Source organism: Amia ocellicauda, chromosome 4, assembly GCF_036373705.1.
Source record: "Amia ocellicauda isolate fAmiCal2 chromosome 4, fAmiCal2.hap1, whole genome shotgun sequence".
Classification (NCBI taxonomy): Eukaryota; Metazoa; Chordata; class Actinopteri; order Amiiformes; family Amiidae; genus Amia; species Amia ocellicauda.
In genome coordinates this window covers 25,093,763-25,120,806 of record NC_089853.1, presented here as the reverse complement: position 1 = coordinate 25,120,806, position 27,044 = coordinate 25,093,763, and the positions used below count along the sequence as shown (strand labels likewise).

The 27,044-nt window shown below is 41.2% G+C and overlaps 1 protein-coding gene across 3 annotated transcripts; it reads left to right on the top strand.

Moving 5' to 3' along the window:
* LOC136748110 (lactadherin) lies at positions 1-25,608 on the top strand. 3 transcript variants are annotated; one of them, XM_066701593.1, is made up of 11 exons: positions 1-254; positions 871-1,013; positions 7,922-8,047; positions 8,166-8,297; positions 18,678-18,791; positions 19,043-19,224; positions 19,370-19,525; positions 19,810-19,954; positions 21,590-21,774; positions 22,003-22,158; positions 23,244-25,608. In XM_066701593.1, the coding sequence occupies exons 2-11, from the start codon at positions 884-886 to the stop codon at positions 23,385-23,387; spliced, it is 1,470 nt and encodes a 489-aa protein (XP_066557690.1). In that variant the 5' UTR covers positions 1-254; positions 871-883; the 3' UTR covers positions 23,388-25,608. The 3 variants fall into 3 exon arrangements, with proteins under 3 accessions (XP_066557690.1, XP_066557689.1, XP_066557691.1); XM_066701592.1 differs by having other exon boundaries at positions 21,572-21,774; XM_066701594.1 differs by lacking the exon at positions 871-1,013 and having other exon boundaries at positions 2-254; positions 21,572-21,774.
* The last annotated feature ends 1,436 nt before the right edge of the window (positions 25,609-27,044 follow it).

Here is a 27,044-nt window from a genome sequence, read left to right as displayed (position 1 = left end):
AATTGGATAGGAGCACAGACACATGTGCTGCTGTTAATCCGCAGACCTCGCTGCTGTGACTCCCCTCCAATCTCAGCCGGAGACCAAACACAGATCTGTTTCCACTGAGAAAACACTGAAACTTGCTTACTGTGGGAGAAAAGAAAAGAAAAACAGACTCGGGATTCCGCACAATATGAAAACTAACGCTGTTCAGCTTTACCCACCGCTTGTCCTGGTCTTTTTGTTTGTCTGTGGCATTTGCACAGTGAATGGTAAGTCTGCGCCCTTTCTTTTTTTCTTTTTGTTTTGTTACTGAACTTAAACTACTACTGCTGGAGCCTGAAGTTGTTATTGTTATTACAACGGTTTGTTACAAATTCTTTATTTGTTTGTGACGCAGAGCATCATTGTATTTATTTAAAAATGTTCTATGCAATGCAACAATGTATGTGGCTGTATCTTTTATGTTATATAAACATTTGGTGGGAGCTACATGTGTGGAGTATGGAAGATTTGTTTTCCTAAACGGTGCATTTTTATTCTATACTCTTACTTCAGATACTATATTTTAAGTATTTTTGATCGCACTCTAACTTAGATTATAGTTTTACATTGCAATACATCCCGTTGTTTTCGTAAATTCGGTTAACTGTGTGTGCGTCAACTTGATCCATATTGTGAGCACGTATCTTGTGTACTTATAAATGCAGATCATGGGATTTGGAAACCGAGAAGAATTGGTATAGTTGGGTTAATAATATTGCGAGTGCCCTGCTTGCAGACACCGAATGATAAAAATGCAGTTGTATTTATGCACACAACAGTGGCACGTTAATGGGCCATCCGCTCAACGCTTTGTTGACTTGTTGGCACTCGACTGCTCCTCAGGACATCTGGATGAATGAGATGCTCCTGTCCTGGTTTTGCTTGCAGTCTGCAGTTCAGTCGCCCACCCTTTTCCCTGCAGAGGCTGGAATGCATTAAGGAGCTCAGGACTGGACACATGCCAACACTGGCAGCCTACACCTTAGGTTTGTCATCATTTCACTGCCCACATTAATTGTTTTAAATGCTCACTAAAAACGTAATAAACCCCAGAAATTTCAACAGACATTACTCCTAAACTTGTTCTTTTGAGCAAAAAGTGGGACACAAAAGTACTGGGTCTACACAGGTACCACCCACCCATGTTGTTGTTATTTTGGTCCCTGTCATCCCACGCCTATTTAAAAAAGCAAACTCAGTCGTCTAATTAACCAATCAGCAATGGATCCTGAACCAGTGTAGCAGCTTATATGTCTGTATATATGTCTGTTTCTGTGCAGTTTACCATTTTATTTGTAACCTTTCATCACCCATTCTTTAGTTAGGCTTCTGAATATCATCCATTGAAATTGCCACACCTTTGATTGAACTTTCTTACTCCTGCAGTAAGATGGGAGTGGTAAGGAAACCCCCACAGATCTGCAGCAGGGTCAGAAACTGAGACTGAGACTCGATTCCGCTTTCAGTTCCTGTAAAACAAACCATTGGGCCCTATAGCAAGCTCTGACGGGATGACTTTCGGTGTGCGTCTTCACATAGTGGTGGCAGATACCTTCAGATCAATTTTGAAAGGAACACTGGCCTGAAGCCTGAAAAAAGTTTACATTCATCCAATTGTCCGATCGTTAATTAATTTGGATAATTAAAAGCTCAGCCAAAACGAAAAGAGTGAAGTGATCAGGTGAGTCCTGTGTAAAGGCACTTTGTTGTTTTGCTAAGTGGTAGGAATATTGAATTACTTAATAGCAATAAAACTTTCTTCATAGATGTTTTAATAATGATTCTGAGCTGATGTTGCATAATGTTATTGTTGAGAATTGTTATTTCTTTGGAGGTGGGGGGTTTACTGTGACAGCACTAATCCAAGTCAGACAAGTGGGATTGAACTCCATGTTTATGGGCTACTGTATATCTGGAGGATGTAAGAAGGGCTTGCATATATCACAGTAATCAGCCAGCTTGTATTGGCCAGTGGCGGCTAATTCCAATATAGCCCCTTGCACGTTTTCTCAAATGTGGTGTTAAATGTACTGATACCATCTGGTGTTTTGACTATTTATTTTTGCCCTTTAAGATGATTGTATGCTTAGATCTGATTATAAGACTGGGCAAAGATTCTTATCCACTACCATTCTGTTCCTGAATTCTGTCTGTCCTGTAACTATTATATTAAGGTATGTTGCATGTATGGTGCTGCACTTAGACTGTGTCCAGCTACCATGAGCAGAATGGTCTTTTATTCTTGTTCATAACCTTTGTTTTCCCTTTCTAAAGCTGACTCCCTCTATCTCTCTTCTGTTGAGAGCTGTTGTTGCCTTGACCCTGTTTACTTTACCTGGTGCAATATCTAGTTAGGAATGTTTTGCACCGATTTTGTTTTGGCCGTCCTGGTTTGTAATGTAATGTTTAACAAATCATGCTGAGAAATCTCTTCTGGGCAACTTTTTCAAGTGGCTGACATGGTGTAATGGCAACATAAATGTTGTGCAGTTCGTAAGTGAGCCATGTAGCACGCATTCTTTGAGGTTAACAATGCAACTACTGTTTATTCAATTACATATAAAGCAGTACATCTTCATGTCAGTTATGGGCACTATACATTTTAATCATAGCTTTGTTCTTTTGAAGTTACTTATCTACCTTTATTACCACCTTTAATCTGGTATTTCGATAGATTCCTTAAAAATGCTGCTCTGAGTAATTTTAAGACAAATTTCCAAGCTTATTTTTAGCAATAAATAGCAGTGCTGTTCTGGAGTTCTGCCTGAAGATTATCAAAAGCTTGCCCGGAGCCTTTCCTGTACCCAATCCATAGGCCTGCCTGTTGCTTTAATAGATTATAAGGCTGATTCATGTCCCTGCCATGTGACTTTAATGACAGGTCTGTAGATGGAAGATCCACAGGTATCCTAGTACCCCATCAACTCTCATCCAGTACATTTGCAATTTTTTGTCCCCACTTCCTGAGCAGTATTACATGCATACTAAAGAAGGTTTTAAGAATTCATTATTAGTGCACATAAAAGGAAGTACCCTGCAATGGCACACACTGCATTCAAGAATTATACACTCTGCCATTGAAAGGTTTCCCTCTCTGACACAGGGTTGACACAGAAATAGGTTGTTCATCTCCCATACCCACAAACTAATGCCCTTGGTTCAATGGCTTCTAAGCTCATTCTGAAAATCCTTTCTTCCCTGGACAGGCCAATTCATTCAATGACTCTGAAAATGGTTCGCTGTTTACAATGCTGCCTGGCCAAGCTGGAGGTCCAAAACAGCGGCTTATGTAATTCACTTTCTGAAGTACTGCTCCTCTAAATTGGCGTTACAATTCTTATAATTAATACTCTTCAGTTCTCTCTAAATAAAACTGCCCTTTATGTGTTATTGCTAAAGAAAAATAAAAACCACAGATGTTCTCTTATCCCAGAAATGGCATTTCTAATCCAGAAATATTATAAATTAGTTCCAAAAAGAAGAATAAAAACTGAAATGGGTAGTAAAGCCACAGCAATTGAAAGGAAAATCCTGAGAATAGGATGGTGAACTTATCATAAAAATGACTGGCTGAATGATTGGCTGGAGTTTGCTTTCCCTGGAGCCATATGATTTACAGATCAGCTGGCAGGATAATGCAGTGGAATTCCTCTTTATCTCTGCATGAGACTCGGGCCCATCAACTGGGATAGACCCTTCCCACCATAGTGCTGAGCACGAGGCCTTCCAGATTCGGTATGTTGTGGATTTGGTAGAGGTTAAACTAATGCCAGGGAACATGGTGGTGCTTTTCTATTTTTTTCCATTCCTTTTGAACCATCCTGCTTTTGTCAGTTTTGTATAACTGTCTGATTGAAATGTAAATGGAGACTTGCTCCCCATCATTGTGGTTGCAGTTCAACATGGTGTGGTACCATCACACTCTCATAAAAGTTTAGATTATCAAAATTATTTTGTATGTTTAATATTTTCCACCACTTTCCAAGGTAATACCACTACCTGCCTCTGCAGGTTTCGTGGGTGGGTAAGGCGGTATCCAGGTCCATTCTGTTAAGTGGGTTCTTTTCTTTTTTGCTTTCTTGTTAAGTCTTAAGAAGATCAGAGTGTCTGTGTGCTTCAAATCCCCCTGAGCTGCTCATCATAGACACATGTTGTGTAAGCCTTGTTTTCTGAACACCAGATAAGGATGGAAATAGTTGTGGTGTGTGTCTGTAGTGTTGAAGACAGTGAGACTTAGCAGAAATGAATACATGTTCATATTTAAAGGGAATGCTTCTAAAATGATTATTGAAAGGTGTACCCTTTCTTGAATAAGGGTTCAGAGAGTAAATAAATCTATAAATACCAACAGGTAGTCAGGGTGTAGTCCAAGAAGTCACATGGATTTACTGGTGATGTCATAGAAACTTTTCATGATAACGTTAATTACCTCTATTTCAGCTCCTTTTGAAAAGATATCTTTTAAATGATGTACACCTAAACTATCCTTATCTGCATGAATATTTCTGGAGGGAGGGTCCAGATCGGCTTGTCTATTTGTGTGTGCAGATTGTGTGAGTAGAAAGTATTTGACTAGAATGTTTTTTTGTTTTTTTTTACTGCAATCTCAATGACCGGATTGACAGATCAGCTGAGCGTTGTGCGAAAGTTGGATAACTCAATTTTTAGCTTAATTCTTCTCATACTAGACTGAAAAAACAAACAAAACAACTATTTTAAAATAGTTATGAATATGAATCCAGTAAATCAGTCATGTTGGATTGTAACTGCTCTAACATGTTTTAGAATATAATATCCCCTTCAGTACTATTCCTGAAAAGAACAAGGATTGCTCGTAAATGACTTTGTGAATTGAAGCAACTTTCAAAGCTGTACTTCTGATTAATAAAGCAATGTTTCATTTCTGCATCAGTGCTCATAACCTTTTAATTCTAAACAGAAGTGAATCTCAAGCTCAGTTTCATGACCTTGGGAAGTTTTATGATAAGTTTCACTGTTGATGCCTTCAGCGAGTTCATTGAAATTGCTTGCTTCAAACTCCCACCCCTTTCACAAACCCTGTAACTGAATGCAGATCTATTTTTGAAGACTGCTTTTACTCCTTGACTTGTTGAAGTTAGATATATATATATATATTTTTTTTTTTTGGGGTCATGGTCTTTTAGCTTCACACAAATCAGAACTTGGTGTATGTGTTGAAACATTAATTTCCAACTAAACATTTTCATGCATATGGGAGGCAGTGTATCTGTGTGAGAGGTGGAAACGCGCATCCCGAGGGAATACTGCTAATTGAAGGCTTTATAAATGGCCTAATTATCATGTTGTTTTTTTTTTACTTTCTGTGGTTCACACACTAAAATAAAAATGATCTCCATATGATTTGATATCAGAAGAAACCAACAACAAAAAATATGAAAACAAAATATAAAACAAGCATGATTGTCAGTCCAAAGGGGTACCTTTTTTAGAGTTGTTAAAGCTGACTTACATCAGATCTTTATTTTTAATTTTCTTAATAGAAGGAAAATGATCTTCGCCTTCAAGTAGCAGAGATTTTGGCAAACGAGGCATCAGTCTGTCTTGAAAGATAAGTAAAACAGTCCATAAGGTTAAGAGATGTTTGTGCCAGCCAAAACTGAATGACAATATTGCAGAAGCATTTTCTAGCTCTTTGTGTTCACCTTCCCTGCAAAACAGAGCCCTGGGGAGTGTTTTGTTCTGTTTATATGGCCAAAACAGGATGTTAGTCTTCAATGGGTTAAGAATAATCTTTGAAGTTAAGGACTTCTCCAAACTGCAGAACTGTATAAGGACAAGCTTTTAGGGGACATTTCTTGTAAAAGGAAATTTAGCAATGAAGCATTTGTGAGTCTAACTTTCTGTACTTCAAGGACCGTGAACTTAATGTTGGCCAGTCTCACTAAGAGTTCCTTATAAGACCCGAGCACTCGCCATTTGCTTCTGACCATACAAATGCCACTGGAGGATAAGGAAATGCTTTGGAGAATGCTGCTTTAGTTGGCATGTATGTCTGCATATTTGAACATAGTTGATACAAGGACAGGCTCCTCCAGCTTCTAGGCCAAAGCTTGGTTCAGGAGCTCTCTGAATCATTGACCTGATAGTGTTTCTATTTAGAAGTGTTCTGAATATGCCATTACCATGTTCACATTAAGCTGGATACACTTTTTTTTCTTTCTTTCTAGACAATACACAAATACTGATAGAAATGTCTGGTATGAGTTGGGCTTAGTTTCCCAGCGTCCACAAATAGCTGTGTCAGCAGAGCAGACTAGAGTGACTGTACATGACCTGCGTGTCGACAGTGTGGCTTTTACTCGGCTCTTCAGCACAGTGAGCTGGCGCCTGGGACTGCCCTGACGCAGCCAGTCTGAGTGAGCTTCTTCCGCTCCGTGAGCTGCATCTCTCTGATATTCTGCTGTGTTGGAGAAAACAAGTTTGCTTGCTGACTCTCAAGCTTTACTTTCCAGCTTTCAGATAGAGGTGGGGCTGCAAAAAGCTGAGCTACCATCTTGTAGGGGTGTCATCTGCTCTTGGGCATTTCATACAAAAAAAAACCCAAAAAAACATTGGCCTGTATCTTACACGGATTGAACTTAATATATAATATATACACTGATCAGCCATAACATTATGACCACTGACAGGTGAAGTGAATAACACTGATAATCTCGTTATCATGGCACCTGTCAGTGGGTGGGATATATTGGGCAGCAAGTGATCATTTTGTCCTCAAAGTTGATGTGTTAGAAGCAGGAAAAATGGGCAAGCGTAAGGATCTGAGCGACTTTGACAAGGGCCAAATTGTGATGGCTAGACGACTGGGTCAGAGCATCTCCAAAACTGCAGCTCTTGTGGGGTGTTCCCGGTCTGCAGTGGTCAGTACCTATCAAAAGTGGTCCAAGGAAGGAAAAGCAGTGAACCGGGGACAGGGTCATGGGCGGCTAAGGCTCATTGATGCAGGTGGGGAGCGAAGGCTGGCCCGTGTGGTCCGATCCAACAGCTACTGTAGCTCAAATTGCTGAAAAAGTGAATGCTGGTTCTGATAGAAAGGTGTCAGAACACACAGTGCATCGCAGTTTGTTGCGTATGGGGCTGCGTAGCCGCAGACCAGTCAGGGTGCCCATGCTGACCCCTGTCCACTGCCGAAAGTGCCTACAATGGGCACGTGAGCATCAGAACTGGACCACGGAGCAATGGAAGAAGGTGACCTGGTCTAATGAATCACGAGTTCAAAGTGTTGACTTGGCCTCCATATTCCCAGATCTCAATCCAATCGAGCATCTGTGGGATGTGCTGGACAAACAAGTCCAATCCATGGAGACCCCACCTCGCAACTTACAGGACTTAAAGGATCTGCTGCTAACGTCTTGGTGCCAGATACCACAGCACACCTTCAGAGGTCTAGTGGAGTCCATGCCTCGACGGGTCAGGGCTGTTTTGGTGGCAAAAGGGGGACCTACACAATATTAGGCAGGTGGTCATAATGTTATGGCTGATCAGTGTATATGGATATAAAAATTGTATAGATGGCTGCTGGACATTCTTTTGGGTCTCTTATTCTCTTGCATTAGAACAGTGATGGGTGATGCCCTATACAGTAGCAGAGTAGTCCTGTTCATCCAGAAGTGAACGGGGCCTTTCTCACCACCGCCTCCTTTTCCACATGTTGCCAGAAGATTCCAGGGCCACTTGCAATCTATTTCACTGTCTTATGGGAAATCTGCCTGGTGTTTTCTTCCAGACAGGAGTATCCAGGGACCGGGTGCCATTTGCTGTTCGAATCATGAGTGATGCCTGGGTGCTGTGGGAGGTTCTTCCTTTCAGGTTCTCGGAGTATTAACCTCCTATCTGTCTCTGTTCTTTTCAGGAGATTACTGTGAGGTGAATCACTGTTTAAATGGAGGGACCTGTGTGACGGGGGTTGGTGACACCCCCTACTTTTGCATCTGTTCTGAAGGCTTCACTGGAGATGTGTGCAATGCCACCGAGACAGGTAAATCATCACTGTGGCAGGGCCTGGATTAGGGAGGGGTGATATTAAGGGCCTGTTATTCAATTGTTTTAAATAGAACTGTAGCGAGGGGAAAACTGATACTGTGGTTGCTTTTCAGGCCCGTGCCAGCCAAACCCCTGCCACAACAACGCGCCCTGTGAAGTCATTGCGCACTCGCGGCGCGGGGATGTGTTCAGTGAGTACGTCTGCAAGTGTCCTGAGGGCTTCACTGGAGTGCACTGCCAGAACAGTAAGGATGGTCTTTTTTATGTGCATCATAGATTTCCATCAGGGGATTTAATTAACTTTTTAATCGCTCTCATGTTTGTAGTGCCATTCATCAGGTCATCGAGATTGTGCAAGACTGCACATCCGCAATTATTAAAACACTCTGGGTTGTCTGCTTTATCTTTCTGCTTAGTCAATGAGCATGTCCTGTTTTCTGTCGTTTGAGTCTCGGCATCGGAGCTGTGTTACTGGCTATGCGTTTTCATTAGCTGCCAAGTCATCAGCATCGGGTTGCGCAACACAGAAGCCAAAATCGATCCAAGTGCTAACAATGTTAGAGTGGATAAGTTTGCCAGTAAAGCAATATAAAGAGAATATCAAACGGGAGTGTCCGAGAAGGACATAAATAGGTAGATGTGAGATTATTATATATATATCTTTTTTTTTTTTTTTAATAATGCTTTTCTGCTTGTTTACTGCTGTAGAAGTGGTCTGAGGTGGTTTTCAGAGATCTTTTCTTTAAATAGGGATCTGCTTTTTGTTTTGGAAATGTCTCTGTTTTTCAGTGACTGCATCCCTAAAAGCAGATTGTTGTGAACAGATGACGGTTAGTGTTTTCAAATGTTCAGGAATGTTCATTCTGTTGCCTCTAACCCCTGAGGCTATGGGTCCAGATAAGCTATGAGATTGTGATAGATCTTTCACTAGAGAAATGTCTTTATGAATGTAGAGACTCAACAAGGGCACACTGAATTACACCAACTAGGGCTGTGCGATATGACGATATACACTCACCTAAAGGATTATTAGGAACACCTGTTCAATTTCTCATTAATGCAATTATCTAACCAACCAATCACATGGCAGTTGCTTCAATGCATTTAGGGGTGTGGTCCTGGTCAAGACAATCTCCTGAACTCCAAACTGAATGTCTGAATGGGAAAGAAAGGTGATTTAAGCAATTTTGAGCGTGGCATGGTTGTTGGTGCCAGACGGGCCGGTCTGAGTATTTCACAATCTGCTCAGTTACTGGGATTTTCACGCACAACCATTTCTAGGGTTTACAAAGAATGGTGTGAAAAGGGAAAAACATCCAGTATGCAGCAGTCCTGTGGGTGAAAATGCCTTGTTGATGCTAGAGGTCAGAGGAGAATGGGCCGACTGATTCAAGCTGATAGAAGAGCAACTTTGACTGAAATAACCACTCGTTACAACCGAGGTATGCAGCAAAGCATTTACAACGTACAACCTTGAGGCGGATGGGCTACAACAGCAGAAGACCCCACCGGGTACCACTCATCTCCACTACAAATAGGAAAAAGAGGCTACAATTTGCACAAGCTCACCAAAATTGGACAGTTGAAGACTGGAAAAATGTTGCCTGTTCTGATGAGTCTCGATTTCTGTTGAGACATTCAGATGGTAGAGTCAGAATTTGGCGTAAACAGAATGAGAACATGGATCCATCATGCCTTGTTACCACTGTGCAGGCTGGTGGTGGTGGTGTAATGGTGTGGGGGATGTTTTCTTGGCACACTTTAGGCCCCTTAGTGCCAATTGGGCATCGTTTAAATGCCACGGCCTACCTGAGCATTGTTTCTGACCATGTCCATCCCTTTATGACCACCATGTACCCATCCTCTGATGGCTACTTCCAGCAGGATAATGCACCATGTCACAAAGGTCGAATCATTTCAAATTGGTTTCTTGAACATGACAATGAGTTCACTGTACTAAACTGGCCCCCACAGTCACCAGATCTCAACCCAATAGAGCATCTTTGGGATGTGGTGGAACGGGAGCTTCGTGCCCTGGATGTGCATCCCACAAATCTCCATCAACTGCAAGATGCTATCCTATCAATATGGGCCAACATTTCTAAAGAATGCTTTCAGCACCTTGTTGAATCAATGCCACGTAGAATTAAGGCAGTTCTGAAGGCGAAAGGGGGTCAAACACAGTATTAGTATGGTGTTCCTAATAATCCTTTAGGTGAGTGTATATCGTATGACGATAGAAAAACGTCTATCGTTTCATATTATGCTATATCGATCTGCAAGCACCCTAATTTAGACTGATATCATTTGTATAAAATGAATAAACGTTTGTTTGCATTTTAATGAATTGGAAAGCAATGCAAACACATGCAGAAAGTATCATTTTCTTTTTATTAAGATGGTGAAGTGGTTCAACCGTTGTATTATTATTATTATTAGTAGTAGTAGTATTATTATTAGTATTATTATAACTATTTTGTATTAACGTGCTGTATAGGTAAGTAGAATCGAGACGCGACAGTCAGTGAAGAAATGTCTCTGTCCAGCAGATGTTAATGCGCCACTATAAACCCGGCTGTGCTAAATCTTCCTGAATCTGTAACCTTTATCAGCGCATGTGTTGCGTGATCACTATTACTTGTGTTATTGTTGTTATGTGACAGTAAATCATACTGTGTATATGTATAGGAAGATAAGTCGAAACGCGTAAGCATTATGATGTTCACTTTTTCTCTAATAAATTTTTTTTGAGACATCGGTGAATATGGACTGTTTTTAGACGGGAGCTCCTGTCCTTCCTTGACCGGATAATTGTTCTATATAAAATCCCAGGGATAAGGCACCCCGCATTTAAGATTTATTAAAACTATTGCAACGCCAGTTATTTTTAAACTTTATATATATATATATATATATATATATATATATATATATATATATATATATATACACTCACCTAAAGGATTATTAGGAACACCTGTTCAATTTCTCATTAATGCAATTATCTAACCAACCAATCACATGGCAGTTGCTTCAATGCATTTAGGGGTGTGGTCCTGGTCAAGACAATCTCCTGAACTCCAAACTGAATGTCTGAATGGGAAAGAAAGGTGATTTAAGCAATTTTGAGCGTGGCATGGTTGTTGGTGCCAGACGGGCCGGTCTGAGTATTTCACAATCTGCTCAGTTACTGGGATTTTCACGCACAACCATTCTAGGGTTTACAAAGAATGGTGTGAAAAGGGAAAAACATCCAGTATGCGGCAGTCCTGTGGGCGAAAATGCCTTGTTGATGCTAGAGGTCAGAGGAGAATGGGCCGACTGATTCAAGCTGATAGAAGAGCAACTTTGACTGAAATAACCACTCGTTACAACCGAGGTATGCAGCAAAGCATTTGTGAAGCCACAACACGTACAACCTTGAGGCGGATGGGCTACAACAGCAGAAGACCCCACCGGGTACCACTCATCTCCACTACAAATAGGAAAAAGAGGCTACAATTTGCACAAGCTCACCAAAATTGGACAGTTGAAGACTGGAAAAATGTTGCCTGGTCTGATGAGTCTCGATTTCTGTTGAGACATTCAGATGGTAGAGTCAGAATTTGGCGTAAACAGAATGAGAACATGGATCCATCATGCCTTGTTACCACTGTGCAGGCTGGTGGTGGTGGTGTAATGGTGTGGGGGATGTTTTCTTGGCACACTTTAGGCCCCTTAGTGCCAATTGGGCATCGTTTAAATGCCACGGCCTACCTGAGCATTGTTTCTGACCATGTCCATCCCTTTATGACCACCATGTACCCATCCTCTGATGGCTACTTCCAGCAGGATAATGCACCATGTCACAAAGGTCGAATCATTTCAAATTGGTTTCTTGAACATGACAATGAGTTCACTGTACTAAACTGGCCCCCACAGTCACCAGATCTCAACCCAATAGAGCATCTTTGGGATGTGGTGGAACGGGAGCTTCGTGCCCTGGATGTGCATCCCACAAATCTCCACCAACTGCAAGATGCTATCCTATCAATATGGGCCAACATTTCTAAAGAATGCTTTCAGCACCTTGTTGAATCAATGCCACGTAGAATTAAGGCAGTTCTGAAGGCGAAAGGGGGTCAAACACAGTATTAGTATGGTGTTCCTAATTATCCTTTAGGTGAGTGTATATATATATATATATATATATATATATATATATATATATGTGTGTGTGTGTGTATATATATATCCCATAACAACATAACACACGTAATAGTAATCACACAACACTTGCCCTGTAATGTGTTGCATTCTGCATATATTTACCATGACAGCCTGCATGTAGTATTTGTTAGTTTTGCTTATTGGAGGATTAACGAAATACTTGTAGTTTGAATGTCTTTGGTCTTATTTTGTGGCTTGATTGGATAAAAACAATAAATAGTGAGATATCGTGTATCGCCCAAAATATCGAGATATTATTTTAAAGTCATATCGCCCAACCCTAACACCAACAAAAGTCAACTTAAATAATTGTTTCCCTAGTGACACTTTCATTCAAACATTCTCATCTCTCAGTAGGCGTTCCAAAAGATAAATATTACCAGTTTTATTTTTTGCCTTTTTCACCCCACCCAACACCCCTCTCTATATTTAAGGAAGTGCAGAGATGCTGGATTGATTTTATGGAGCCACTACTTTTGCCTTTAGCTGCAAGAACCCACCTTAGAATTTGAATGTGTGATTTTACTTGGGAAAACCCGTTTATTCGCAAAGGTGCTCCGTGAAAACAATGGCTTGCCTGTTGTGACCCTTTTCTGAACTGCAAAACCACCAGATAAATAGAGCCACAGCAGCAGCCGAAATCCTTTAATTACTTAACGGGCAGAGCAGCTCCCATGCATGCCCCCACATGCCCTTTCACTCCAGAGACATACAGGCACAACCGCTAACTGTCACCAAGATTGTGGTTAACTGGAGAAACTTGTCTTTTGTTTTCTGAATATTTTTCAAACCGGATTTCTAATAAAATAAGAATCATGTACCTTTCCAAGTGCCTTCAATCCTTGGCTGAATAAAACCTTAGAAGGAGATTTGTATATTTCTTCTGGATTGTTTAAAGTCATCCTGTTAATGTCACGGCAGCTGTAAGGGTGTTTAATATTAACTCAAATCAGGGGCCTTAATAGTATTACAAATGGAAAGAAAAAATCCAAATAGCTTCAGAGGCTGGTATTACAATGCTTGGCTGAGTTTCCCTAATTGATATCCAAGTTCTAGAACAGCACCTATTAATTCTGTCTGCAGCTGTATCCAGCCCCAGACAAGTTTGTTTATTGGGTCTTAGGTGGCTTAAATGTTTTCCACCCATAAAACGTATACTAATTCGGAAGTCAGTTACGTAACATTCTGTGCTGTGCTCTGGGTGCGTCCTGCACTACTTCTGGCCCAGCCCAGGATGTGGGGTGGCAGGCTAATGAAGTGTGGTGCACTGACAGACCAAAGTCCTTACCCATGGGCCTTTGGGGCTGATCTATTCCAGTGTGGGAGTGAGTCAGTCCTGGGGCTGCCTGTGTCTCACTCTGACTCATTGCTGACACGGACTGAGTCGGTCCATAAACACCACAGACATTACTGTAATGTGTCCAGTACACAGGAAAACTGCCATTCAGTACACCGCACGCAAAACCCTTACTGTAATCGCTTGGTTGTATAAGATGTCCATTCTTTTTGCCCATAGGATCTTCATATTAACCCTGATGTTAAGCTATACTACCGGTTTAAAAGTTTTAAAACACTTCAATTTTTCCAATTTACCCAGTTTAATGTCTCCATGTGCACTGAAATTAAAGCATAGAACAAATAAACAAGTGGAGATAAAAAAAGAAGTCATGGAATAGTTTTAACAAAATTTAACCCCTTAAGCTGACAAATCCCTCTGGTATCCGTGTGCTTCTCTTTAATCCCATGTGTACTGTTCACTGTTGCTGTTTGTCAAGTGTTTGCTATCCCATTAAAGCTGAGACTCTCCACTTTCTAATGATGTGAAGCATTCTCTGATGTGATTTTTTTTTTTTATACACCCCTCGCTTTCACGCTGCAACCCCCTCCAATCCCCCCTGCCCCCCTGGGTTCTGAACTTCTCCGTTTGATAGAACATCAAATACTATATACTGGATTAATCATTAGGTTGTTCTGAACAAAACAAGCCTATTTGCAAAGAAATCCGATCGAAACTGAGTGATCTGTCACTGTCTGAATGAGATACCCCCCTCCCCCCCTGGGAGCAGACTGCGCGTTTACCCACTGGGCTCTGAATGACGGTGGGCAACACGGAAACTTTAAATTGTATGTGTTTGAGAATGAAACGTGCTGGTAGCCAATAGAATAAACTTTCTAACGATGTGTTCATTGTAGGAATACAGTGTAACTTCTATGCACAGGCGCTGCACATAACACTGCCAAATAATGCTTAAGAGGGTGTAGTAACACAGAATATAACTCTGAAATGTACATTATTTTTCAATTTTTGGTAACCTCTGGCAGTTTACCACTTACCTTTGTACCATTTCAGGTTATTCACTGGACTTGAACTGCTTAAATGTCAATAAAAACTGGAAAAATGGGGGTGTTCTAAAACTTGTGACCGGTAGTGTATATCTGAAAAACATAGGCCTGCGAAGTTCAGCCTGTTGGATTGCTGTCTCTATCAGTGTTTCAGGCATGACACATGTTCTCCCAGATGCCATATTCATTCCAACTACAACATGGTCATTCCCTGCCCACAGTGTATAGGATAAGTTAATGCATAACTCGCTCCAGTTTCCCAGGGACAGAATAAGCACTTCTCACAGCTCGTCAGAGCTCCACACCATACTGCTATTATGACCAGTCTAGGTTGCTGACTGACTCTTGGCCACTTTGTGCCCTGCTCTTTCTTCTTGGCTTAATTTCTCAGTATTCTCATCACTTGTGAACAGTTATTTTGATAAATGATTTCATTATTCAGGCATGCATGCAGAACACATTTATTTAACTTTCAAACTGTGTGTTTAAACACAACATTTGTGAATTCAGTAATATTGGCTGAGATTTGTTTCAATGACCACGTTCCGCAGTGGTTTATTTCTTAGTGTTTTGACCATTACATCAATTGCATCACATGCAAATTGTTTATTGAAAATCTAAATGAACACAGAACAGGAACAATGCTGAATAGAAGGCGTTTGCTTTGTTGAGGAGCATCATGCTTCTGATCTTTCATAAAGGATAGTCTTTGTGTGGAGAGATGAATTGCACCCTTCATCCAGAGCAGGCCTTTGTTGATCCCTGGGCCTCGGGCATCCATTTGGGCTCAGGGTTTATTGTGAGGGCCTCTAGCCTCCTTGATTTTACAGATTGACAGGGGCACTCCAAGAAACATTAAATCTGATAAGGACTCTGAACAGTATGATCTAGAAACAGCTTGACTGGTAACGCCTGCTCATCACATGGCTGGGTGCTTCATGGCAGCATTCTTTTTATTTTTCAGGTCAATAATTAACTATTCAATGAGATGCAGAGTTTATAGTTGGTCTGAAAAAGCTGTTTCCATATTGTTCTCATCAGATACAGTCCACTACAGTATTATTTTTAGACCTGTCAGGAAAAGCACTACAGAGTTTTATAGCCTGACCTTGCTGTGTATTGATTTCAGTATATCCAGTATTCAGTATAGCCTCTGCATCCTACTTGTATCATGTAGTATTGATCCACATTTTGGAAAGTGTTTACCCATCGAATCAATAGCAGTTTGTCATTGTTTGCCTCCCTTGAAAATTATGTTACAGATCAGTAGGTAAGGCCATGCATAGCCCTGGAGCCCACAGTCAGATTGCAATGGGAAGTCTGGTCTCCCAGTCAGTGTGTTCGCTCTGTAATCACCTTCTGTTGCCTCTTTCCCTGGTACTGAAAACACAGGAATATTCCTGTCTGATGGGTTGGGAGATTATTAACGCAGCCACTTATTCCCAACTGTTTTTGTATAGGACAGCCTAAAGGCCTTTTGCAAGTTGTACACTTTTTAGTACTGGAATAATCCTCTCACAAAAATGCTGGTCTAACCATAATTAAACACTCTGAATACCTTTACAAGTATGGTGTTTGAGTCAGTGTTTGAGGGGAGGGAGGGATGTTTGGATTGAGATCGGTGACCAATCCTCTTATTTGTAAGCAGAATGGCAGCGAACAGGCACTGGTGTTGATGCACAATGACTGGTTGTCAGATTACTAAACATGAGTGTCTCAAGGAAGTTTAAAGTTGAAGAGCCTTAAAAAAGATACCTATTTAAAAATGCAATAAACTCTAAAAATAAAGTATTTAGCTTCTTTCAAAGTATTAATGGTAGTATGTAGGATTGAGGTAGTATTTGGTTAACTGTAATTACAGCCTCAAATTAAAAAAAAATATATATATATATTAAGTATACATTTTGTGGTGTGGGATATTAAAACGTAGAGATGGAAATAATCTTTCATTTTAATAAATAAGCTTAACATAGTTATGAAACCTATAAAAACATAAATTAGCATGTGCTGTCCGATAGGGTATAATTATGCATGGACTACTTGGTAAACAGGCATTTAATGAAGGAATTGCATACTGTGGATATGTCAAATGATTTTTCAAGGTGTATATTTTTGTTTGAATTGTGTGTAAATATGTACAAAATAAATAAACCTACAATGGCCAGCATTTTCAGTCACCTCTGGTGGCAGTATTCTTTGAAGACAAGTGCGCCTCTTAGTGGAATGATATGGAACTGCAGTGAATATATGCATGAATGGTTAATTTAATTTATTTTAATGTCTGCTAGATGGATCCATTGAATTTTCTGTTGGGTCATTTAGGGAAATTAGAATATATGTAAAATAACCATGACAAAATACAAATTTGCATTTTCATACAAGAACATAATTGCTATACTGGGGAGAGGACAACCAACAAGACCTGCTATTAATTACTAGTGATATAAGTATTCTAAAAAGGGAAATAAAATTGATTTTGGGATGGCACCATGTTTGGGGTAAAGAGGAGCAGCCCTTCTTCTTGTGTCTTAAGTGAAGAGAGGGGTCAGTCTGGGTGATCACTTGACTAGACCTCCCTCTGACAGCTCTGTGGGGGATGGATTCCTGTTAATGTTTTCTGGCTCTGGAGAGACCTCGACTGTGCTGGTGCAGAGGCCTTCATAGCAGATTACACAACCATCTCCCAGCCCTCACGGTGCTACAAACACAGCTGTGCCTGCCCTGCCACTGTCAGTCACCTGGAGTTAAAGAAACAAAAACAAAAAGGAAAAAAAACATGGTGAGATCCACTCATAGGCAGATAAAAGAGAAATCAAAGGCATGCAAAAATAAGTGTCAGAAACCAGAAGAAAATATCTTCCAATGACATGTTATTTGGCAACCTTTGTTCACATTAATTCTGATAATACACTAGACAGATACTAAATCGTGTGCTGTTTCATGTCGTTTTTGAGTTAAACTTGGCATGGCCTAGTGGTTAAACATGGTATTTTAGAGTTCCTTTTATTTTATCTCCCCTCTCCCACTCCTTGCCCCTAACAGTGGGGCCCCAGTGGAGTAGTTCCACTGCTTGCCGGTTTCTCTGATACATGGAGGATTGCAGCCTGCCTGGTTTATCTGGGCTGTCAGAGCCTTGGTGTGTCATCTGCCCACCTGGCAGCTTCAAAAAATGAGTTGGGATTTGAATTTTTGAATTTTATCCTCCCATCAGCCAGCCCCCACTTCCAATGTGTGTTGACCTTGGCGGGGTTGACAGGGTACTGTGAGGTGGCCTACTTTGAGCATCTGTGGAGCTCCGAGAGACTGCTAGCCCTCCATGTTTGGCAGCACACAGACTCCCCTCTGTCCCTCTCCCGGTGAGCCCACTGTCATCACCTCTGTTAGTTCAGGAAGGCACCTGCAGCAGGCAGGACAGGGGGTAGGGAGGCACACAGTTATAGTATTGTGCGTCTCCAGGCTTCAATCACTCCACTAATTAGACAACAAGCCGGGGGCCGTGATTTAACTTGCACAGCAAGTTCTTGCTGCATCGAACCCACCAGCAGACTGCACCAGCACAACAGCCCTCCAGTTCTCGCTGTCAGTGGCCAGAAACCTTCAGGCTTCAGGCTTCAATGAAAGTCTCTCTTTTGGTGGGTGTTTTCTGTGAGACCCAGTGAGCTCAATTTGAAGCAGATTTCCAAACCTCAGGTAATATCTAGGATTGTGGAGGAGTCTGGATTAGGGTGGATGATGGGAGGAATGTGTGCTAAGAGATTTGTAGTTTTTATTACTTCAAAAGTGAGCTGTTACAGAATCTTACTTCTGTTCCTACCTGTTGCAAGAGATCTGCTGAAGCCATCGTCTTTTCATTTCACATAGCTCAAGAATCGGCCTGCTAACCAAGCCAGAGAAAATGCATAACCACCTGCTAAGTGGCAGTCCCCATACCTTTGTTGTGTGTACATGTATGTATTGTATCCATGGCATGAAAAGTTATCATTGAGTGGTGTGATCATTGGTGATTTCCCTGACGGATGACGGGTAGCACATGCGTGCGACGTTTGTGACCGTGTGCTGGTGTTTATCCCTAGATGTGAACGAGTGTGCAGGGCAACCCTGTAAGAATGGCGGAACCTGTCGCGATCTGGATGGAGATTTTACGTGCAAATGCCCATCACCCTACGTTGGGAAGAACTGTCAATTGCGTGAGTACCACCTCTCTCCCAAACCCCTCCAAACATCAGCTAGAGCCAATATCATCAACTCGGTGTGTTTGATTCAGTGTGCTTTGCTGGTGTCCCAGTCCCAGTTACTCAATGTAAATTTGGAAATGTACTTGGTTTCTTACCAATGGTTTTAGAAGGCATGTGCTTTTTGTTAGGTGTGGTGTAACTGGACAATATCTTCTCTGCATCCAGTCACAACCATGTGCTCTGTCTGTGGATCTGTCCTGCAGGCTGTATCTCCATGCTGGGGATGGAGGGCGGGGGCATTGCAGAGTCTCAGATCTCGTCCTCCTCGGTGCACTATGGTTTCCTGGGGCTGCAACGCTGGGGACCGGAGCTCGCCAGACTTAACAACAAGGGCATTGTCAACGCCTGGACCTCAGCCACCCATGATAAGAACCCCTGGATAGAGGTGAGGGTACCTGGTTGTTATTTTAGTTTAGGGTGGCATATATGTAATGTGATATTCACGGGAGAAAAACAATGGAAAATACAGTTTTTTTTTTGGTCACGAAGCATAATCTTCATCGTATTGCGTCTGCTCTCTGTGTGCCCAGATCAACCTGCAGAGGAAGATGCGTCTCTCTGGGATTATCACGCAGGGTGCCAGTCGCATGGGCACTGCAGAGTACATCAAATCCTTCAAGGTGACATCCAGCTTCGATGGCAAGACCTACACAATTTACAAGACCGAAGGGCAGAAGAAAGATAAGGTGAAGTTTTAGTTCATTATAATAGCCAGGCTAAGGTGATCGATTTGAAGATAAGGTCCATGTAAATTAACAGATGTTTTGTGAATTTCAATCCTTATTTCTAGGTGCCGCATTAAAGTTTTAGGATTGTCATATTGATGCTGCCGTGTCATTGATCCTTAAATTTAAACACAATATATTTATGAAATAGTTCATTAGCAGTCCACTTTCAGCTTGACTTTTTGCGAAGTATTTGTTTTAATCAATGAAAAGCCAAAACACTAACCTCTTTTATCCTGTGCCAGGTGTTTGTTGGCAACGTGGATAACGATGGCACCAAGACCAACCTGTTTGACCCGCCCATCGTGGCGCAGTACATCCGCATTGTACCGTTGGTGTGTCGGCATGCCTGCACTCTGCGCATGGAGCTTGTGGGCTGTGAGCTAAATGGTAAAACTCAATCTTGGATGGATAGAGTAGAGTTCCCTTTTAATTAAAATCTCCAGTGTCACTCAGATGAGACCTTTGTTTCAAATGTGAGAGAGCGATCATTGTGAGGCAGGTGTGTTCAACACCACCCGTTTGCTTTGTTGCAAAAAAATCAGGTTAATCTGTGTTATAAAGTGCTTTACAGAGAATGTCCTACAGTAAGGAAAAGTTATAGTTTTATTGGGCAGTTATGGATGGATGGAAAGGAGGTAGAAGTACATGGGCTTCATTCACTGACCCTCAGGAGTGTGAGAAATCGGTAGCAGAATTGTGGCTTCTGGTTTGTTGCTGATCCGAAATGGGAAAAGTTCTGAGATTCTACGGCGGTTTTGCTTAAAATTTTTGTGCATATTAGTTAAGTGAAAGAACACTATCTGCTTTGTTTCTGTTCCAGTGAGAGTTACTCCCAGAACATTTCGACAGACTAATTTACAGATAGGTTTATAATTTGATACATGTGGGGGTGGATCAGATTTATACATGTGGATTAAAAAGCACATTCTCCCACTCACCCGGGGATTTAGAATCAATGATGGATTGACAGAATGCTGAATTAAGCAGATAGAATTTGGGATTTACAGTTTGAGGAAATCTGTTTTTTTTTTTTATGGCCTTTAGAAAATATATAGACTACTTTGCTTTCAATAGTAATAACTGTTGAGTATGTGGAAAAATCAATGCCAGCTATAAGGCAGTACAGTCACTGCAGCTCTGATTGCTATTTGAATGCTTGGTACTGTGCAATTTTGTGCAAAATACTTCCACCTGTGTGGTATAGATATCCATATTCTGCATGACCGTCTACAACAGACCCTGAGTTATTCACAAAGATTAACTCCCCAAACTGGGTGTGTTTGTGTTTGCTCTGTGTTGTACTTGTGTTGTTGTTTGTGATTTTATCTCTGTGTCAAGCTGCTCATTTCCGTACAGATGGGCTCTGCATAACGCAATACACAAACCGCAGGAGAGCTCAACTTCACTGTTTACACTGCACGATACATTACCCTGATTTGATCTCACCAAATCATCCTGCAATTGCGACTTGTCACTAATCCTACCACCCCCTCACAGCTGATTCTGTGTGGTTTTCTGATTTCACTCCTCCATGTGTCATCTGCACATTTTCAAATGTTTCTTATTGCTCTTTAATCCAGATCCATGCATAACATAACATCTCAGCAATGTGGCAAGTTTCAGCAATTCTGTTTTGTGAAAAGGCAGCTTGATAATTCAGTCCAAATTGCAGTAATTACAGATTTCAGTACAGGGTCCAAATTTGGGAAAAAAAAAAAAAAACCATTATGCATATTCATATTATAACAAAGAACTCCAGTTTGGATTGAAAACAATGGGCAGCTTCCATGATTGTGCTCGGTGTGAGGAAGACTCCAGACATTTTGCTGCAGACGCACAGCTGACTTCCTGTGGGGCATGCTTCACTGTGCACCACGCTGCCCTGCCTCGCCGTGTTGCCCCAGCGCATGCCACACGCGCAGTCCATTACTCACTTTCGTTTGTGTTTGCTTGTGCCAGTGCTCCCTGTGTGTCTATCACTCTCTTTTACTGTCTTGTTCACAGTGTATTTAAACACGGCAGGTTGCTCTGAGCCCCTGGGCATGAAGTCCTATCTGATCTCAGACAGCCAGGTGTCAGCCTCCAGTGCCTTTCGCACATGGGGCATTGATGCCTTCACCTGGCATCCCCACTTCGCCCGCCTTGACAAGCGGGGCAAGACCAACGCCTGGACGGCACTTAGCAACAACCGCTCTGAGTGGCTGCAGGTAGGGGCTCTGTCCTGTGGATGTTGATAAATCTCTCACTCAACCTCCACATCATATATATTTATATATAGTTTGTAGGTTCTGTCATTTGTACAGTCATACTATTAAAGCAAATATGAAAAGATATTTGAAGTTACATATTCAGACAGAGAGTCTATTATGTAGTACATCGCACACCTTTCTCACTCTCTCACAGTCATGATCTCCTTCACTCTCTCTGTGCTACAGGTGGACTTGCAATCTCCAAAACGAGTCACGGCGATCATCACCCAGGGAGCCAAGGACTTTGGGAACGTCCAGTTTGTGTCGGCCTTTAAGCTTGCCTACAGTGATGATGGCCAGTCCTGGACAGTGTATAAAGATGACAAAACCAGAGCGGAGAAAGTTAGTGTGCATTTTGTGCAAGCTTGTTTCCTTATCAGTAAAATCATTACTGTCTAATTGAAGTAGTACATCTTACTTGTTCCCCATGTTCTCCTCAGTTTGGTGATCCACCTAGTTTCAATTTTAATCCAACCAGCCTATGATTTTAATCTGTGTTGCTGTACAGTCCATTATTTAGAAACTTCCTACAACCTAGTATGACCATCCACAAGGTCGGTTGGCTCCCGAAAATCCTTTTTAACTATTCTATTCAAAATCCCACTGTAGATTGACAGACGGTGCACTGCATGAATTGAAGTTCAGATCGCCTGTAGCTGTCTCCACCTTCCTGTGCTTTCTCTGCATTTGTCCTTCTCTGTCAAAATTGAACCATGTCACGATTCCTGCTGATTTGTTGTGACATACTCTAATTAATGTCTAGTTTGCCTGCTCAGTGGAGATGATGAAAAGAGACTCGGGGGAAGGAATCTTCTTGATTAGAATCCAGTTGATATCTGTGCTCACAGCTTCCCTAAGGGGGGAGAGGGAAGGGGTGGTAGGACAGTTTGTTCCATCCCTTCAGCCTTTTCAAAGATCAGCTGTGTGAGAGGGGCAGCAGGCTGCAGTCACTGACGTTTTGAAGTTGACTCTTAACCCCCCGTCTGTCCCAAACTTGTTATCACCCCATACTGTCCTGGGGCTTGTCAGCTTCCAGGTGGGATGAAAGAGACTGGGCTTGTATCACTCGTCTGCTCAGAAGTCAGACGAGCCTCTGGACGAACCCACACACAGGAATCAGCCTTGGGCCTTTCCATACTTGCATATCTGGAAACTGAAATAATGAAATCTAGTAAAAGTTCACGGCAGTCATTTAAAGACAAATTGCAAAGTGTTCTAAAGTCTGTTCTTTAGAAGAGACCGGTGTTGTAACAAACCCAGGTATATGAATAGCTAAACTTCCTCAGATTGTGTAGTTTGTTCTGTATTTTGTTGTTTGCTGCAACACGATTTGTATTTCAGTAACATGATTAATGTTTCCCTAAACTCCCTAAATGGCTCCTATTATTTTCTCAACCACTTCTGTTTTTTTTTTGTTTTTTTCCTAGGTGTTCCAGGGCAACATTGACAATAACATCCACAAGAAGAATCAAATCGAGCCACCCATCTTTGCTCGGTTTGTGCGCTTCCTCCCCTGGGCGTGGCATGAGCGGATCACACTGCGCATGGAGCTCCTGGGCTGTGATGATTAGATTAGCCACACCCCTTACCTCACCCCACCCAGCACCACGCCTCGCCAGACCCCGCCTCCTCAACTCTGCCCACCTGCCATGCCCTGCACTGCCCTTACCACTACACCAGGGGGCAGCAGTGCACCTCACTCGCTAACTAATTAAGTCAGTGTGGGCTGACCCACTGTAATCGCATCACCTTTTAACCCTTGTCCTCTGTAGCTTGTTAAAAGAAACATTGATCTCCATATCAATAAGATGTAATAAATGGTAAATGATAGACATTTAGTGCATTTCACATAACCCAGTGCTGTCCAATTATATCGATTTTGTATTTTGTATAAGGAAGCCCATATTTGGATTCTTAATGTGAATCTCATGTTTACAATGTAGTTAAAGAAATTGTATTCTGAAACTTTAGACTAATAATGATTATTTTGCTATTATTTCCATACATAGTACTGTCTCACAGTCAGAGGATAAGGGGTCAAAGGTATAAATATGCTTAAATACATTGACAAAGTCTCAGAACCTGATTCTGCTCAGGGCAAGCCAGTTCCATTGATATGCAGCGTTATGATCATACAATCCAAGGAGGAAAGAAAAATAGGGTTGTCTTGAAAACTCCCACTAGAGTGCTTTGATTTAGTTTTTTTAACTAGCTAAAATGGCATTTATAATAGTGCAACACAGAAGAAGTTTGCACATCAACTACATTTAAAATGAAAACCATAAATCCACAGAAATGTGTTTTTCATATGGGCTAAGCTGTGTAACTATTCCTACTTTTGATTTAAATGTATTTTTTGATGGTATTTGCAACACTGATCATTTAAGACCTGGCTGTTGTTGTGTGACTTGCTATGAGACCTGGCTGATGGAAACATAACATTATCCTACCCCAGAGTGCTAACAACAGCTGGGCCTGTGTCCAGTACTACTACGTCCTGAAGAATATGCCATCCAGTGTAATTCATTTTAGGTCAGGTTAGGACTGAATGGCAAGAGTGATCTACTGACGAGTGCCCATCTGTTTTTATATGTATCATTTTATTTAGATTGCATAGCAGTTTTGCAAAATTGTCACTCCTTTGCCTATTGGGGTCCTGATGTAGTTCTGCTTTTTAACATGCTTCATCACATATTCTAGTTTGCAGCGGGGAATGATATTGCAGTGATTCTTAGAATATAATGTATTAAATGATGGATGTATTTTTCCTGGAATGGGGTAGTTACTTCTTAGTGAGAGATGCTTTTAACTCCCACCAGTGGCACTGTGGCACATAACTTCTTGCATTCTATTGTGTGTGTCACTTTTCATTTTCTACCAGTCGTAACGAGTCCTGAAATCCTAATTCTATCCCGGACATTCTGCCTGCACATCACATGACCTCCCTGTGCCTGTGTTCTGCCGTAGCTGTGAACCTCAATATCAGTCTACTGTGTATCCAGACACTTCTTATCCCCTGGCGGTATTATGGTGGCGACTGCCTAGAATCGCAGTCGGCTCTCAGGCTCGACAGTATCCCTCTGCTTTGATGTGCACTGTCCAGAGACTAGCCACTGCAGTGAAGGGACTCTTATATGACGTTCTATATATATTTGACCATATGCCACAACATCATGTGTGATATATGAAACTCCTAAAAGGAACATATTTTGACCTTTAATTAACATGAATAAAAGAGCCCCACCCCCTTGTGAAGTAAGAATTAAGGGCTTGTGCAATAATCATTTAGGTTTAAATATCGTGGATGTGCTGGATATATAGAGTACAGAATGAGAAAAAGGGAGTGAATTCCACTCTGCTGTGCATAACGGTAGATTAAAGGGTATAAATTAAGTGGAGAGTTTGAAACACTGTAAAATATTTGTAATGGTGTACAGTTCGAGTGTCATCTAGGACAATGTGATGTTTTGTTAAGGGTACATGAATAGTTTGATTCCTGTAACCCTGCTTCACAAATTGTGTTGATTTGGTCGTGTTCATTTAGCACAGAGGTGTTCTTGTTCATCAGCTCTGCAGCCAACTCCTTAATTTTCCCGGCTTTGTTTTTTGTATGTTTAATAAAAATGGATGTATTTTTTGTTAAAGAATGGGAGGAGTGTTATGATAAGTTAGAAAACCATTTTGATTAATTTTTACATGTTTTGTTCCTTATGATTTTGAAATTGATCTCCATCAATTTGGGGTCTTTCCCTTGAAATCTTTTAAATAAAAATAAAATTTAAAAATGTTGAAGTAAGTTTAATTTATTGGTGTGGACAGGGATCTTGTGTTTATTAAGGAAAACACTGCATTTAGGGAAATGGTTACTGGTGTCTATATTCCAGTATTATTATGTTTTCAAATAAAACAAAGAATAATAAATATAGGCTACCAATATGCTAATGTTCAGTCCAAAATAAGAACTAATTATTTTCTGAAGAAAATAATATATATAGTGTGAAGTGCATTGGGGGGTACATTTCCTGCTTTAAATCCCTATAGAGCTAGAAAACCCTGCCTACAGCAGCACTTCTGTATGCAATTAAACCAATTAACTCCCCTTATAAGGCTGGTATATAATCCTTATGTAGAACTATCAGGGAGATAAACTTTTTAGAGAAAGATAATCTTGTTTGCAGCATTTAAGTTGTCATTGGAAAAAATGAAGGAACATGATTTATTCTTAAGACTAGTTTTGCACTGAGATGTTATTCGTAGTGAAACAACAGGGTATTAACAGACTTTTATTGTAACCACTCAGCCCAGTTCTCTGGATGAGAATTCAAGGGGTGCAGATAGTGAGAGGAACTTTCTAAAGGTTAATAAACCAGGGCTGGCTTTTGTTATTTGTGTATTGTGCCTCACCGGGATAATATCATTTCTGGTCTTGAGGGCAGTTTTTCAGGCTAATGAACCAGGCAAATTCAGCATATATCTAATTGATTTCCAATTTAATCTATTATGTTCTTCCTTGTACTTCTATTTTGTCCCCTATTCTATACAGTCAAAAACATTGGCTGGTGGTCTATTTTTCTCCAGTACTAATTTTGAATAATTTTATTTTGCTGCCTGCCTGGCTTAAAGGACTACCTGAGACAGTCTCCTTATCTCATAGAGTTCATGCATCATTGAAATTTGTACTACTCAGTCTTTGATGATGACAATGATTTATTCCAAGTGACAGTTGTATTATACAATAAGTTATACCTTCTCGTGAATGTTTTGGAAAGTCTAGCATACCCTAGCCAATACTCCAGGATTAATTTCAATGAGTGTTTGGTCCAGGCTACATGGCAGGATGCTGATAGTGAGAAATCAAGCCTGGTCTTGATTAGCTGAACAAACAGCACAGGAGGAAACTGATTTGGGGGCCAGTCTGTGCTAAAGGAGCTAGTATGTGACTCGGGGCAGGGAGCAGACTGTCAGTCAGCACTGGGCCCCACTTGGGGCCGGTCTGTCAGTGTATCTGGGCACAGAGGGGCCCCGGCAGGAAAGAACAGAGACACAGGGGCTCAGCTCTGAAGAATGGCAGGAAAGCTCGGTGAGGTCCAGGGTGGCTCATGAGGAAGGATTGTCTCCTGAAAAACAAGACTATTTCTGATCAGGTATGTGCCACCAAAGCATTTTTTGTGTACCACAAACCTGTCATTAAATGTGTCCTGCACAAAGGATCTGAAGATATTTTGGCA

Excerpts from the sequence above, each read along its gene's own strand:
- LOC136748110 (XM_066701592.1), top strand. The coding sequence starts at position 884 with ATGAGATGCTCCTGTCCTGGTTTTGCTTGCAGTCTGCAGTTCAGTCGC. Across the intron at positions 8,048-8,165 it reads GTGCAATGCCACCGAGACAG|GCCCGTGCCAGCCAAACCCC; the intron begins GTAAATCATCAC and ends GTTGCTTTTCAG. Across the intron at positions 18,792-19,042 it reads TGGGAAGAACTGTCAATTGC|GCTGTATCTCCATGCTGGGG; the intron begins GTGAGTACCACC and ends TCTGTCCTGCAG.